This window comes from Cervus canadensis, chromosome 23, assembly GCF_019320065.1.
Source record: "Cervus canadensis isolate Bull #8, Minnesota chromosome 23, ASM1932006v1, whole genome shotgun sequence".
NCBI classification, from domain to species: Eukaryota; Metazoa; Chordata; class Mammalia; order Artiodactyla; family Cervidae; genus Cervus; species Cervus canadensis.
Window position 1 is genome coordinate 37,112,707 of NC_057408.1, and position 17,160 is coordinate 37,129,866.

Here is a 17,160-nt window from a genome sequence, read left to right on the forward strand (position 1 = left end):
TTTCTTCAGCAGCACTCACTGCAGTGTCTGACACTGAATATTTATTGAATTAGTGACTAAGCACCATACTCTGTATCATTTCTTGTATTTTATCACTTCTGTGCCTTTCTTGACTATTCCCTCCCTGCCCATATGCCTCTACTCCCATCCTTCAAAACTCAAATCTTGGGAACTCCACAAAGCTTTTCCTTTCTTTCCAATCGCAATTGAACCCTACCTCCTCTGAGCTCTTATAAGCATCTTGTCTACCTTAATGATTCTATTGAGCCATGTTTTCTGCATATGTCAGCCTTTATGACCAGACAATTCATGATTTCTGGGGACAGTGTATTCTTTGTGTATACTACAAAACCTAAAAAAAAAAAAAAATGTCTTGCACATAATAATTTAACAATGTGTATTAAAATATTAATTGGATAATTATGGGGGATAGTCAAAGTAAATGACAGTAGCAGAATTTTAACAAATGGTTAATACCAGAAAGACAGGTTTTCTTACTTTTAAAAAACTGTTTTTCAGTTGAAAATATCAAGTATACATAGCCTATTATCAGTATGTATGTAAGAAGTCAACAAAGAAAACAAAGTCTGATGAATGTTGCCATTAAAAAAAGATCAACAGATCTTTTTACTTGTAAACAGGATATGCTATATGAATTAGTCATGAAGGTTATTACTTTAGCTAACATTTTGTTCAATCTATAGATGACAGGATACACATAGTAGTAATCTTCATACTTTAACATATGGAATTTAAAACAATTATTTCATATATTCAGAAACTGCAATTAAATGGTAGTGTTGAAATAATTTCAGACCTCTAAAGTTTATGGATGGGCTGCATTATTAAGAGCAAAACAAATTCATGTTTGCTGTGAACATCACAGAAACTTGAAAACTTGTGCTCACTAGGAAGAACAAAACTTGGCAAAAAAAAAAAAACCTTTCAGAAAATGGGGCACTAGAGTTTTATAGTTAACAAGTTTCATACCAGAATAGCATAGCATGTTCACACACAGGGAATTTAATAGCTAGAATTAGCATAAAGTAGAACTCTCCAGCTGTCAGGAGATAAGTAGTATGCCAGTTATCAGAGTGAACGACAAGATAACGGAAGGGTTTAAGTTTTCCCTACATTCTCTAAAATAACTTCTCTGCAACTGGTGATATGGGCTCACTAAAGGTGTGAGATTATAACACTAATACATTTCTTTCTGCACTCTGATTACACACACCACCACACTGATTTTTACAATATCTGGTAACATTCTGCATTAACACTGTTAGACATTTCTTATAATGATAGAAACTTTCCTCTTGTGGACTGTGTTTGATTAAAAGACTAGAGCTTTTCTTAACATTACAGCAGACAGAAATTTTTTTCCATTGTTGCTGACATTCATAAAATTTTTTTCACATTAAAGATTTTCTTCCCTCTACCCACAGGATTCATTCTCAGAATTTTTCTTTAGTAATGTCTGAGCTCTGAGTTAAGCTTTTCATTACAAAAATTGAATTACTATGTTTTCTCTGTAGTGTGTGTGTGTGTGTTTAATGTAGCATGAGAGCTGAACATTGATTAAAACCTTTCTCATAATCAATAGCATTCCTAAGATTTTTTTCTGGCAGAGCATCTCTAGTACTGAATAAAGTTGGGGTATACACTAAAGGTTTTCCCACATTCAAAGTGTTTTCCCCAGAATGAATTTTCTCATGATGATTAAGATCAGAGAGCCGGCTAAAACTTCTACTGCACTGAACGCACCTGTGGGGTTTCTTTCTCGTGTGGATTCTCTGGTGTTCAGTAAGATCAGTGCATGTGCTGAAGGCTTTTCTACACACATCACATTTATATGGATTTTCATTCGTGTGGATTCTTTGATGGTTAATGACATCAGAGCTCCGACTAAAGCCTTTGCCACACTGATCACATGGGTATGGTTTCTCCCCGGTATGGATCCTCTGATGTAGGACAAGAGCTGAACACTGACTGAATGCCTTCCCACACTCATTACATTTATACGGTTTTTCCCCAGTGTGGATCCTCTGGTGCTTGATGAGGTCTGAGTTCTGACTGAAACTTTTGCTGCACTGTGTGCACGGATATGGTTTTTCTCCAGTGTGAATTCTCTGATGAAGAATAAGGTCAGAACTCTGACTGAAAGCTTTCTCACAACAATCACAATGATAGGGTTTTTCTCCAGAGTGTACTCTCTGATGTTTAGTGAGGTCTGAGCTTTGACTAAAACTTTTATTGCACTGATCACATGTGTATGGTTTCTCTCCAGTGTGTATTCTTTGATGTTTCACAAGGTCTGAACGACGACTAAAACTTTTAGTACAATCACTACACGGATAGGGTTTCTCGCCAGTGTGGATTCTCTGATGCAGAATAAGATTTGAGCTTTGACTAAAGGTTTTCCCACACTCATCACACTCATAGGGTTTCTCACCTGTATGAATTCTATAATGTTTAATAAGGTCCGATCTTCGACTAAACATTTTACTGCACTGGTTACAGGGGTAAGGCTTCTCTCCAGTGTGAATTCGTTGATGATTAATAAGATCTGAAAGCCTACTGAAGGTTTTGCTACACTGATTACATGGATATGGTTTCTCTCCAGTGTGGATTCTCTGATGCAGAATAAGAACTGAGCTCTGATTAAAAGCTTTCCCACATTCATTACATTTATAGGGTTTCTCTCCAGTGTGGATCCTTCGATGTTTAATAAGGTCTGAGTTCTGACTGAAACTTTTGTTACACTGATTACATGGATATGGTTTCTCTCCAGTGTGGATTCTCTGATGTAGAATAAGATCTGAGCTCTGACTGAAGGCTTTTCCACACACATCGCACTTATATGGTTTCTCACCAGTGTGGATTCTTTGATGTTTTATAACATCAGAACTCTGACTAAAATGTTTATTACACTGGCTACATGTATAAGGCTTCTCTCCAGTATGGATTCTCTGATGTTTAACCAGGTCTGAGCGCTGGCTAAAACTTTTACTACAATGACTGCATTGATAGGGTTTTTCTCCTGTATGGATTCTCTGATGTATAATAAGATCAGAGCTCTGACTGAAGGCTTTCCCACATTCATCACATTTGTAAGGTTTCTCACCAGTGTGGACTCTTTGATGTTTAATAAGGTCTGAGCTCCGACTGAAACTTTTAATGCACCAATTACAAGGATAGGGTTTCTCCCCAGTATGAATTCTCTGATGCAGAACCAGGGCTGAGCTCACATTAAAGGCCTTTCCACACTGATCACATTCATAGGGTTTCTCCCAGTGGGTTCTTTGATGCCTAATAAGGCCTGCACTACAAGTAAAGCTTTGCCCACATTCATCACAGTTGTGCTGTCTTCTTTTAAAGAGGTTCTGATCCTTTTCATTGAATTTATCCCCAAGTTCAAAGAATTCTCTGCATTCAGAATCCTGGAGAACATCATTTCTGGGGTTGCCAGACTCTTCAGTCAATGGTTCAACTTTTGCTGTAATTTTCTCCTTAGAAGCCATCTCTCCAACACTGGCCTTAGTCACACCATCTAAAACAATAAACAAAATATAGATGGAACATGTTCTCCATACTGTAAGAAATTTCAAGGTGAAAAGATTAGTATTTTCCTATGAAATGTCACAGTGTAGGAGTGCTCCAAAACACTGAAAATTAATAAATAATGAATAACTGTTTATTAAAGTGGCTTCTCAGATATGTTCTGTATATGTTTGTCACAAGAAGAGATCTGTGAATACTGAAATCTAATTACAGTAATTAGGAAAGTTTGACTATTTAGAGCTAATACATAAGCAACTTACTGGTATATGTAAAGTAGGCAGTATGAATGAAAACTTCAGTGACGGAGCTGGAAGGAGGGAAAAGGGAAAAAGAGGAGGAGGCAGTGGCAGCCAGGCGGTCACTGTGAGCGTACACCAACCAGGCTGCTCATGTGCTGTCCAGGGGGAAAGAAAGAGGCATCAAGCCCAGGAATGGTTAGGAAAGAAGCCTGAATTTTCAAAAATAGGTCTATGTAGTCCTCTACCTCTTTTGTCTTGATTATTAGAAGAAAGTGACCAAGAAAACATGATCCTTTTGAGGACAACTATATTTAGTGTCCAAACGTCCTTACTAAGGTGTGTAAATCAGAAAAAGATTAGGGAGGTAGGATCAGAAATCTCTTTTGAGTTGATTTTTTAGGAAGTTATTCCTATGCTCAACAATACCAGATGTATTGGTAGAGAACATGAGAGCGCCACCAAAATTCTTGAGACTATCAGCCCATTCTTAAGAGGTGTTTACTATAAAAGGTACATCACTGTCAGGCTGCAAATGGTCTAGAGAGCTAAAAACATGACAGAGATTAATTTCAAGGGCTAAAATCCAAAATCCCAAGCCTCCAAGTGGACATTTCTCCTCTTTGCCAGAGGCAAAGGCTACTGGAAAAAGTAAAGTATTGGGGTAAATCTAAATGGGCCTGAATGTCTCATGGAGTTTACAGTATATATGTAGAATTAAAATATATGGCAAAAATAGCATAAGAGGAGGAAGGTAAATGGAACCAAAATATTACAAGGTCTTTGGATTATCCTAGAAATAGTAAACTAAGATAAACTGGAATAAATTAAATATGTATGTTGTGATTTCTAAGGCAGCCTTTTTCAAACAGGGTTCCACAAGAAAATATTATGAGTGACTGTTTTCTTAATTCTCCCAAAGATGGTAGAAAGCTAGTACATCAACAGATGTATAGGAGAAACATTAATATGTTACTTACAGCAAATGCCTCAGAGCATTTTGGCTTAATTTTCTCACAGAATCACAGTTGAGAAAGCCTATGAGGTGAAAGCTATAAGGTGACAGGTAAGTAACAATACAAGGATGTACAAACAATAAGCTGATAGAGGAAAAAAATGGAAAAACAAAAAACTTGATAATGTAAATAAATCAGGCACATGAAGAGAAAAAGAAAAACAAAAAAGAAACAAAAGATGGGATAAAATAAAAACAAAAAATACATTTAAATGGTACATTTAAATCCTAACATCAACTATGTTACATGTAAATTAACTACTTTAATAAAAGGCAGAGAAAAACTAATAGCTAACATCATACTTAATGGTTAAACATTACATAGTTTTCTCCTAGGAAGAAGCGAGGAAAACAAGAACATGTTACCACTTTTATTCAACACTGTACAACTTCTATTCACTATTCATAGACAATGCAATATAACATGAAAAATAAATGATATATACAAGAAAGAAGTCAAACTGTATTACAGATTATGCAATCATGTATACAGAAAATCCTGAAGTGTCTTACCTGATTGCATTTCCGTATACTAGCAATGAACAATTAGAACCTATAATTAAAAACATTTTCTCAGTTGCACTAAAAAATGAAATACTTAGAAGCAAATTCAACAAGGTATGTGCAATATCTGCATAATGAAAACTATAAAACTTGCTAAGAGAAATTAAAGACTTAGAAATATATGCCATCATCTACATATAGGAAGATTTTATATTGTTAAGATGATAAATTCTTCCCAAAGTGATCTGTGGATTCAATGCAATCTGAATCAAATTCTCAGCAGGCCTTTTTGTAGAAACTGACAAACCAATTCTAAACTCTGTGTAGAAAGTCAGAGAAAGGTCTAAACAATTTTGAAAAAGAACAAAACTGGAGAGCTTATACTACAAAGCTATAGTAATCAAGGCAGTGAGATCCTGGCAAGGATAGACATATCCATTAACTGAATAGAACAGAGTCTATAAACAGATCTAAATATGTATGTACAAATGGCATTCAACAAAGTTGCCAAGATAATTCAATGGTGAAAAAGTAGTTTCTTTTCAAAAACGAGTGTTACAAGTGGGTATTATAATAACAAAAATTAACTCTGACTCTGTTCTTTACCTATTGAGCCACCAGGGAAGCCCCTCCTTATACTATAAACAAAAATTAACTAGAGGGGCTTCCCTGGTGGCTCAGTAGTAAAGAATCTGCCTGCCAATGCAGGAGATGTAGGTTCAATCCCTGATCCAGATAGATCCCACATGCCACAGAGCAACTAAGCCTGTGCATCACAACTACTGAAGCCTGGATGCCTAGGGCCCATGCTCCACAACAAGAGAGGCCATGGGAATGAGAAGCCCATGCAACATAACTAGAGAGAAGCCCCCACTCAGCATAACTAGAGAAAAGGCTGTGCAGCAACCAAAACCCAGCACAGCCAAAAGTAAATAAATAAAATTATTTTTAAAATTAACTAGAAATGTAATATAAACCTAAATATAAAACCTAAAGCTGTAAGACTTCCAGAAGCAAAGTAAAGCATAGATGACCAAAATTAATACACACAACTGAGAAAATAAATTTGTGTTGTTTATGCCACCCACTCTATGGTTTTGGTATGGCACCCCTAGCAGCAAATACAGCATGTTTTTGAACTTTATGCATTTATGGAATCATACCACATATATTCTATGACTGTTTTTTTGCTCAACATTATGTTTGGAAGATTCACCCACAGTGCATTCATGTTCACTACTATAATGTGACATATACCACAAGTGATCTATCCATTCCTCTTCAATGGATAAGAACATTTTGCTATTTCAAACAATGCTGATATGAATATGCTAGTATGTCTATCTCGGTATACATATATAAGTGTTTCTCTTGGTTATATAAATTTAGGATCAGAATTGTTGGGTCTTTAACTAGATTTTTCCAAAGTGGTTAAGCCACTTCACACTTTGCTCAGGTGTGTATAGTTCAGACAGCGCTATATTCTAAGCAACATCAAGTCTAGGCCTTTTTTAACTCACTGCAATCAGGCTTTTATCTCTGTAACTCCACCAAAACCATACTTATTAAAGCCCCTAATATGCTCTATCTTAACAAATCCAGTGGTCAATTTTAAGTCTTATTCTTGATTTATTTGACATAGTTGATTACTCTCTTAAATCATTTGCTTTCTTTATGCTAACTTACTTTTCTCCTGTTCTCCATATAATGGCTAGAGTGATCTTTACATGTTATCTTGTGAAAAGAGTTCCACTGGTTTCCCATTTCACTGGGAATAACTTATGATCTGGTCCCTTTTTTTCTCTCTGCCCTCATTTCATTCTACACCACGCCTATCACCTGTCTACCCCAGGCTTACCCTGTTCCTGCTGTATTTTGGGGGCTCTGACTTTTGCTATTGCCTCTTCCTGGAAGACTCTTCTCTGTCACATGGCTTATTCTCTCATTTTGGTTATACCTCTAACCAATTCTTACCATCTCAGAGAGGCATAATGCTTGGTGGGCCTGCATTTTTTAGGGAAGAGATACCATAGTAAGTGAGCTGAAATGACCCATCAGAGTAATTTGTAAGGTTGCTACTTTTGAGAGAGACTCAGTACTCTGGCCTGGAGAATTCCATGGAGAAAGAAGCCTGGCGGGTTACAGTGCATGGGGTCGCAGAGTCGGACATGACTGAGTACTAACAGTAGAATAAAAAAAGGTTCTACAGTAGGACCATTTTGCAATGCAAGCTGTCCTGTCACATGACCTCATTAACCAGGATAACCAATGGTATTGGAAGTGTCAGGAGCAGTCATGGTTGCTGTATGGAGACTCTTGAAAGCCTCTGTAAGAGAACCACAGTGAAGGGACTTCCCTGGTGGTCTAGTGGCTAAGACTCTGTGCTCCCAATACAGGGAGTCTGGGTTCAATCCCTGGTCAGGGAACTAGATCCCACATGCTGCAACTAAGAGTTCGCATGCCACAACTAAAGATCCCACATGTCACAACTAAGACCTGGCACAGCCAAATAAATAAAAATAAATATTAAAAAAAGAGAGAACGATAGTGGAATAAGACCATACTCCCTTCTACCAACCATTTTCTAAGTGAAAAGCAGATCTTGGCTTGCTCTTGAGCACTATTAGAGACTTAATGCTTGACCACAGAGTACCAAATAACTATTACAAAGTGACCTCTGTGTACTAGTTGTTATATGATCCATCAATTCAGAGAACTGAACCTATAAACCAGTATTCCATTATAAAAGCAAATCTGAAAGACATGTAAATTCCACGTGATAGTGACTCAGATTCCCAATCCTGTTCCTACTGCACCACTACCACGCCCCCTCAACCTATATTCATGGTCCCATGGGAGTTCCCTATTACCAGTTAACAGAGGAGGAAAATGCACAGATGGGCGTGCCCAGTGTATGGGCACCAGCTTATACCTCTACTCAGCAGTGGCCTCAAACACGCTGGGAAAGGCAAATCCTTCCAGTGGGCAGAATTTCAGGTATATACCTGGTTGTCTACTTTCCATGTCTACTTAGGCAACATAGCCTAAGATACAAGAATTGACAATTCATGGGTAGTAAAAGCAGAGACAATACTTTGCCAACAAAGGTCTGTCTAGCCAACGCTATGGTTTTTTCAGTGCTCATGTATGGATGTGAGAGTTGGACTGTGAAGAAAACTAAGCGCCGAAAAATGGATGCTTTTTGAACTGTGGTGTTGGAGGAGACTCTTGAGAGTCCCTTGGACTGCAAGGAGATCCAACCAGTCCATCCTAAAGGAGATCAGTCCTGGGTGTTCATTGGAAGGACTGACGCTGAAGCTGAAACTCTAATACTTTGGCCACCTCATGCGAAGAGTTGACTCATTGGAAAAGACCCTGATGCTGGGAGGGATTGGGGGCAGGAGGAGAAGGGGACGACAGAGGATGAGATGGCTGGATGGCATCACCAACTCGATGGACTTGAGTTTGAGTAAACTCGGGGAGTTGGTGATGGACAGGGAGGCCTGGCGTGCTGTGATTCATGGGGTCGCAAAGAGTCGGACATGACTGAGCGACTGAACTGAACTGAACTGAACTAATGGGCTATCTGATTACTCATTGTTGTTGTTTAGTCACTAAGTCGTGTCCAACTCTTTGTGACCCCATGGACTGTAGCCTGCCAGGTTCCTCTGTCCATGGAATTTCCCAGGCAAGAATACTGGAGCAGGTTGCCATTTCCTTCTCTAGGGGATCTTCCAGACACAGGGATCAAACCCACATCTCCTGCATTGGCAGGCAGATTCTTTACTGGTGAGCCACCAGGGAAGCCCATCTTATCACTTAGGTACCTGGGAAGAATAAGACTGAACAAGATGAGAAATAAAGATTCTGGAGGAAAAGTATGAGGATGAACCAAAGCATGAACCACTAATAAGTTAGTGGCCCATGTGAATCCTACCAAAGGGCATTTTCTGTGGAGAAGCCTCTCAATCAGATGGATACGGTGATCCATATTATGATGTCAATCAGCCTTTTTACCAATGCAGTGCTTGCCCAACGGATTCATGCACAAAGTGGTCACGGCAGCACAGACGGAGGCTATATAAGGGCTCAACAAAACGGACCTCCACTTATGAAGGTTGATATGCCTAGAATCATTTCTATGTGCTCAAGAGGCCAACTGCCAAGGCCCTAATAAGGTACCATTCTCTAGAGAGAAACTAGGTACCCACATGGGGACAGATTCACTATACCTAACCCTTTTTATTATGGAGAAGGCAACCATTTGTTTTCAAAGGACTATATACACAGTCCAGATAAAAATTTACATTGACTTAAGAGAATGCTGTATTTCTTATCACAGTATTCTATATAGTATTACCACCAAGGAGTCATTTTACAGGGAAGGAAGTTCAGAAGTGAGCTCATATACATATAACTCATGGGCCTTATCATATGTCCCACCATCCGGATTTAAGTGGATGATGATAATGGTGGAATGATTAAATGAAGATTTAGTTATGGTACCAGCTGGGCAACAACACCTTGATAAGTTTGCGGTGCTGTCATATGGGATGCAATATATGCAATAAACTAGAGGATGATAAACAGCACTATATATTCCCCATGGCCATAATACATGGATATAGGAGCCACGGGCAGAAGAGAAAGTAATAATGTCTCTTACTCTATACCTCATAATTCACTTACATTATTTTTGCTTCTTATCCCTACAATCTTGGGCTTGGTGGGTTTGGGATTCTGATTCTCAAAGGAAAAATACTTCTACCATGGGACAAAGTCATAATTTTATTAAATTTGAAGTTGAGACTGTTTCCCGCTTCTGTATTTTGGGCTCCTCAAACTGTCAAACCAGCAGGCAGAGATGGGGTCACTCTGCTGGCCAGAATGACTGATACCAATTACCAGTGTGGAAATGGTTGATGCTACTGGAACTCAGAGGACTTCATGGGGGTGCCCATTAGTTCTCTCATGTCTAACAGGCCCTGTCAATGGTACACCAAAGTAACCTGAAAGAGACAGGGGCACCAAGGACTTAGATCATCTAGGAAAGAAGGTTTGTTATTTGACTAGATAAAGAACTCTGCACCACTGAGATGCTGGCAGAAGATAAGGGCGATGTGGAATGGGTGACAGAAGATAGTTCTCTGTATAATGGGCTCCAGTTTCATCCATCTCATTAGAACTGATTCACATGAATTCTTTTTAATGGCTGAGTAATATTCCAAGGTATATATGTACCACAGCTTCCTTATCCATTTGTCTGCTGATGGGCATCTAGGTTGTTATACAGAGTGAAGTAAGCCAGAAAGATAAAGAACATTACAGCATACTAACACATATATATGGAATTTAGAAAGATGGTAATGATAACCCTATATGCAAAACAGAAAAAGAGACACAGATGTACAGAACAGACTTTTGGACTCTGTGGGAGAAGGCGAGGGTGGGATGTTTCGAGAGAACAGCATCGAAACATGTATATTATCTAGGGTGAAACAGATCACCAGCCCAGGTTGGATGCATGAACAAGTGCTCGGGCCTGGTGCACTGGGAAGACCCAGAGGAATCGGTGGAGAAGGGAGGTGGGAGGGGGGATCGGGATGGGGAATACATGTAACTCCATGGCTGATTCATGTCAATGTATGACAAAACCCACTACAATATTGTAAAGTAATTAGCCTCCAACTAATAAAAATAAATGGGAAAAAAAAAAAAAGAAGATAGTTCTATCAGCTTAGACTTTGTGTAGGATCTTCTCCATCCCTTGTTGATTTCTATAATCCTGCCCAGCCTCTTCATGAAATCTGAATTATCCAATTTGAATAAGCCATCTGTTTCCTGCCAGAATTCTGATACATTCTCCATAACCATTATTAGTATCTGATACTATACTGTGAAAGTGAAGTGAAAGTGAAAGTCGCTCAGTCCTGTCCAACTCTTTGCAACTCCATGGACTATAAGGTCCATGGAATTCTCCAGGCCAGAATACTGGAGTGGGTAACCTTTCCCTTCTCTAGGGGATATTTCCAACCCAGGGATCGAACCCAGGTCTCCCGCATTGCAGGTGAATTCTTTACCAGCTGAGCCACAGGGATACTATACTGTATATTTATATATTTCTTTTCCCTGCAACTAGAATGTAAACTCCTTGAGGGCAAAGGCTTCTTTGATTAGTTCACAGGTAGTATCCCCAGGGGAAATAAAGAATACTGATAGCTTGGTGGTGAGGTGATTATAATGGGAAAAATGGAAGAGAAGAAGGAATGCCAGGAGAATTTGACTGCAAGAATGTACAATAAAGCCTAGAACTTGGAACACAAAAGAATGTTTTTTCTTTTGTGAAAAAAGAGATGGTACTGCCTAATACAGGGAAGGCTATTGGCAATGAGAAATACCAACGGCACCAGAAGATACTAACATAATAAGGTAAACCCAAACCGCCCCCTCCCCCAACCATCAAAAAAGACACACACTGCTTCTCACCTGACAGGTGTTCTTAAGACTCATAAGTGAACTGAGTCTCCATAGACTACAACCGGACATGACATCTCAGGGAGCAACTGAAGAATTACCATTTCCTCAGTGAGCTTTTCTTGTTCACATAGAAGTCTGAGGCCTGGAGGCAACTGGGCACCATTGGACTCGGAAGGGAATCAGTGCAGAGACTGAAGATATAATTTCTGAGACTAGACCAGCAAAAACATCCTCTGGATATAAAAGACGTTAAGGAGAAAATAAAATCTCATTTAACTTTCAGGTGCTTTTCTTTCAAATGTACTATGCTTCCTCCCTCATTATCCAGCAGACAGGGTTAGTTAGGGAAGTCCCTTTTGGACTTCCTTTCCATATAGGTTACCACAGAGCATTAAGTAGAGTTTGCTGAGCTATACAGTATGTTCTCATCATACCTAATTTTTTATTAGTTATCTATTTTACACAGTGTATCAATAGTGTATACCACCCGTCTTGGACATGTAGTCTTCATTCTAAGTCTAGAGATTTTAAAAAAATAATCCGGGGGTTAATGCTACCAAAATAAGGATATAACGGGAATAAGGCAGGGGAGGGAATTTCCGAATTCTGCCCTAGCGGTTAGCTCTATGTTTTTCGCTGCCCTTCCTACACCCAAATGACACAAATGACATCATTATCATCATCCGTCCCTCCCTCCTTCTGCTCTCACACTCACACCTTCGTCGGCTGATTCGCGCGGCTGCCTCCAAGCTTCTGGATTCCACTCGCTTCCAGTTTCTAGTGTTCATTCAATAGAACCCAAGGCCGGTCAACGACTGGCTGGGTATCCAAAGAACACCAGGCCAAGCACCGACCAGCTCCCAGTGCCCAGGAGCGGCGCCTGGGGGCCACGGCGACAGCCTCGACTCCCTAAAGACTCAAGGAACCGTACAAGGTTCCCTGGCGGCGCTGCGAGGCCGCTGGGCAGCCCAGATTGCCCGAGTTCCTCTGCCATCCGTGAGCCGACATCACCCATACCTTGACGTGTTCTCCAGGTCGCCGTCAAGCCTCCCACCCGCTAAACCAGCCATCGCGCCTTCCGCTCTAGGAATCTGGGAGGTTTGCTTAGCTCTATGGCCCGAGGCCGCGCACGCGCACACGCGCGAGGCGGGGGCGGCAGGGTGGGATGGCGGCGGGGAGCTGCAGAGATTTAACCCCTGAACATCCGCGGAACTGGCCTCAGTTAGGGGCCCGGCTGGCCCTGTCTGCCAGTTCCTGGCGTAAATGTCAGAGAACATCTTTCGAGAAAGCTCTCTGGGGCAGGGTAGATTTTCTGACTACATAATGAGCTCTTCCTTAATTATCTTTCTCCTTTGTTAATGTCTCCCTCCCACCCCACACCCTGTCTTCGAGCCACCAAATCTGTCAATCAGATACGCACGGAGAGCTTCCAATCTAACTTTCTTCCTGTCTGTTTCCCCCCGCCCCAGAACACTGACGTGCCTCTACTAAAATTGATGGCTGGGCCCCACCCCAGCTTCCGACTCTGTAGGTCTGCAGTGGGGGCGCAGCTTCTCAGGTGATCCTGAGGCCACACTTTGAGAACTGCTGCCTTAAAAATAGACAGTGCTCAGGAATTCATCCCTGACTTGCTAGAAAGCTGGATTTTCATCTACTTTGCTGTTAAGAAAGGCCATGGGGGTCTCTTTCTAAACTGTCTGCTTGCCAATACACTCCTCGTTGTGGCTGAAGGATCAGGGTGAGAAGAATCTGAAAGGGGGCAGGAGAGGGCATCAGGGTGGGAAAGGATATTCCTGTGTCCTTGGAAATATCTTGGGAAATAAGGGTGAGGTCGGGAGGCGGGGGCGGGGGGGGGATATAGAAATGGGAAATAATAGAAGTATTGAGACCGGTGAGAAATGTGAGTTAAGATGTCGAAGAAAAGGTATAGGTTTGAGAAAATGGTGGCAGGCTGAAGTGATGATTGAGGTAGAGAAAGAGGACTTTGTCTTTCAGCCCTTGAACCTGTTCCAATTTATGAAATCTTAGGGATGTGAATGAGAACCTGATGAAATGTAAGGAACATTATGTAAGAACAAATGTAAGGACTCCTTGTTTGGGTCCAGCGGTTCCAAGTAGGGAGTGCAGATGCTTTTTTTTTTAAAAAAAAAACCGTACGATATATAACAGGCATACAATAATCAGCAAATATTTAAAGTATACAATTTGGTGAGTTTTGTCCTATGTATACAACTGTGAAACCATCGCCATAATGAAAATTATGAACACATTCCCAGAAGTTTCCTCCTTCCCTTGGTAATCCCTCCCTTTGTTCCCACAGCCCCCAACCACTATTCTGCTTTCTATTATTATAGTTAGCATTTTCTAGAGTTATTTACATTACAGATTCAAACATAATGTACTCTTTTTTGCACTCAAACTTCTTTCACTAAGCATTATTATTTTGAGGTTTAGCTATATTGCTGTATCAGCAGCCTACTCCTCCTTTTTGTTGCTGAATGATATTCCGTTGGATGTACACACCACAGTTTGTTTATCCATTCACCAGTTGATGGGCATGTGGGTTATCTATAGTTTTTTTCACTATTAGGAATAAAGGTGCCATGAACATTTGCGTAAGGGTCTTTGTATGGACACAGTCTCTTCAAGGCATCCTAAACTTGGTTGGTATCATCAACCTCAGAACTCCTCCAGCTTCTGATCATTTCCCAGCTTGAAAGCCACATCTACATTTTTAGGTGTTTGTTCAGCACCCCATTTCTAGTGCCACAAACTGAGTGGTTTAACCCAATAAAAATTTATTCTGTCACAGTCTGGAGCTTAAAACCCAAAATCAAAGGTGTTAGCAAGGGCCATGATCCTCTGAAGGCCCTAGGGAAGGACTGATTCCACCCCAGTCTCCTCACTTCAGGTGGTGGCTGGCATTCCTTGGCCATGCCATGCAACATTCGGGATTTTAGTCCCCTGACCAGGAATGGAAGCCATGCCCCCTGCAGTGGAAGTGCAGAGTCAACCAGGAGATGGCCAGGGAAGTCCCAGTCCTTGGCGTTCTCTCCCTATAGAGATTGTTGGTAGAAATATGGACGTTAAAAGTGACTCTGGCAAGAGCTCAGAAAGAAATGAAAAGCTCAGAAGTGGAATCCTCTGTCATCTTAGAGAATACATATATTGTCATGAATAGAATTTTGCTAGAAATAATGAGCATTAAAAATACTTCTGGTGGGGGCAAATTCTCTGGTGATCCATCTGTTAGGACTTGGCTCTTTCACAGCTGGGGCCTGGGGTTCAATCCCTGGTCTGGGAACTAAGATCTCACAAGCCATGTGGCATGGCCAAAAAAAACACAACAAAACACCCCAAAACAAACAAACATAAAAACTTATGGTGACATCTTAGAAATGAAGAAAACATTATTGGAAGCTGGAGAAAAAGGTGATACTTTTTATAAAGTAGCAGGAACTTGACTGAATCATATTCTGCTGTTGGACAGAAAATAGAACTTGTAAATGATGAGCTTGGGTAGTTAACTGAGGATATTATCGAGCAAAAGGTGTAAAGTATAGCTGGATGATTTCCCCTTGCTGATTACAGTAAAAATATGAGAGGAAAGAGATAAATCGAAAAGGAGTCAGTACTCAAAGATTTGGAAGATTCTCAGCCTACACAGATAGCATGCTCCGGAGACAAGGCCATTGGTGTAGCTGGACAACCTTTTGGTGAAGAGGTTAGATGGGTGATTCATGGACCCAATCAACCATCTCAACAGAAAACAGGAATAGAAAGGGGTTTATCCATAGGAAGGATCCATGGAAGAGCCTGGTATCCAGTTGTGTGCATCCCTCTGATATCCACAGAAGACCAATATGATTCTCACCAGAAACACTGCCAGCTTGGACTAAATTTGACAGAGACAGGACAAAATAAAGACTGTCAGACTTTTGGGATTCTATTGGGATTCTACACACAGACAATGGAATGCACACAGACAATTCTATTTGGATTCTACACACAGACAATGGAATGCCCAGACAATGGAATGCCCCACCCAGGGGTGGGTCCACTACTGAGGGTTGAGACACCAAGGCCACCTCAACTGAGAGCAGCTCCGAGGCCAATGGGACCTATGTGGCCCAGAGATTGCAGTTGATAGGGATTCCACTGGCCCAGTAGCTCAGCTGGTAAAGATTCCCTGATAGCTCAGCTGGTAAAGAGTCTGCCTACAATGCAGGAGACCCCTGTTCGATTCCTAGGTTGGGAAGATCTGCTGGAGAAGAGATAGGCTCCCCACTCCAGTATTCTTGGGCTTCTCTCGTGGTTCAGCTGGTAAAGAATACACCCACAATGCAGGAGACCTGGGTTTGGTCCCTGGGTTGGAAGATCCCCTGGAGAAGGGAAAGGCTACCCAGTCCAGTATTCTGGCCTGGAGAATTCCATGGACTATATAGTCCATGGACTCGCAAAGAGTCGGTGTGTCCTTACTGAGTGACTTACTTCTCTTCACTTCCACTGACCCAAAGGGCATTTCAAGCGACAGAGTAATTTGGAAACTCTAAGATATTTGGAAATTAAACAACCCATATCTAAATAGCCTATAATTCAAAGAAATCACAAGAGAAATTATGTTTTATACTGAATGAAAATGAAATGCCATATTTAAAATTTTGTATGGTGTAGCTACAGCAGTGCCTAAGAGGAAATTTTTTTAGCTTTGAAATGCCTATATTAGAAAAGAAAACCTCGTAGCAGTAATCTAAGTTTCCATCTTGAGAAACTTGAAAATGTAAAGCAAACTTAACAGCCAAAAGAAGCAGAAGGAAGGAAGTAATGAGTCAAGTAGTAATTAATAAAACTGAAAGCAGAAAAAAAAAATCAAACCAAGGGACTTTCCAAATGGTTCAGTGGTTAAGACTCTGCACTGCCAAAGCAGAGAGCCCAAGTCCTATCCCTGGTCAGGGAACTAGATCCCACGTCCCGTAACTGAAAGATCCCACTCCATCAAAGAGCCTGTGTGCCACAACTAAGACCCGGTGCAGGCCGCTACCTGCCACCCCCCGGTAAATTCCAAAATTTTGTTCTTTGAAAATACCAACAAAAATTGGTATTTTTGTTAGTATATAGTTAGCCTTTACTGGACCAACTAAAGAAAAAAAAGATTAACAAAAGCCAAGAAGAGGGGACATCACTACCAACCCAAAAAAAATTTAAAAGAGCATAGGGATTATTATAAACAACTTTATGCAAACACATTATACAACATAAGTGAAATGGACATATTACTTAGAATTATACAAATTACTAAAACTGACTGAAAAAGAAATAAAAATAAGTGTATGAAAAGTAAAGAAATTGAGTTCATAATAAAAATTT

At 40.5% G+C, this 17,160-nt stretch overlaps 1 protein-coding gene across 4 annotated transcripts; it reads right to left on the reverse strand.

Annotated features, from left to right (window-relative positions):
- Positions 1-380: 380 nt before the first annotated feature.
- On the reverse strand, positions 381-13,144 carry LOC122425718 (zinc finger protein 271). Of its 4 annotated transcripts, XM_043444316.1 has the most exons (5): positions 12,509-13,143; positions 11,803-12,026; positions 5,326-5,365; positions 4,778-4,849; positions 381-3,550 (listed from the first exon to the last, which is right to left on the reverse strand). In XM_043444316.1, exon 5 carries the CDS (start codon positions 3,519-3,521, stop codon positions 1,551-1,553), a length of 1,971 nt encoding a protein of 656 aa, XP_043300251.1. In that variant the 5' UTR covers positions 3,522-3,550; positions 4,778-4,849; positions 5,326-5,365; positions 11,803-12,026; positions 12,509-13,143; the 3' UTR covers positions 381-1,550. The 4 variants fall into 4 exon arrangements, with proteins under 4 accessions (XP_043300251.1, XP_043300250.1, XP_043300249.1 ...); XM_043444315.1 differs by lacking the exon at positions 4,778-4,849 and having other exon boundaries at positions 12,811-13,144; XM_043444314.1 differs by lacking the exon at positions 4,778-4,849 and having other exon boundaries at positions 12,509-13,144.
- Positions 13,145-17,160: the final 4,016 nt, after the last annotated feature.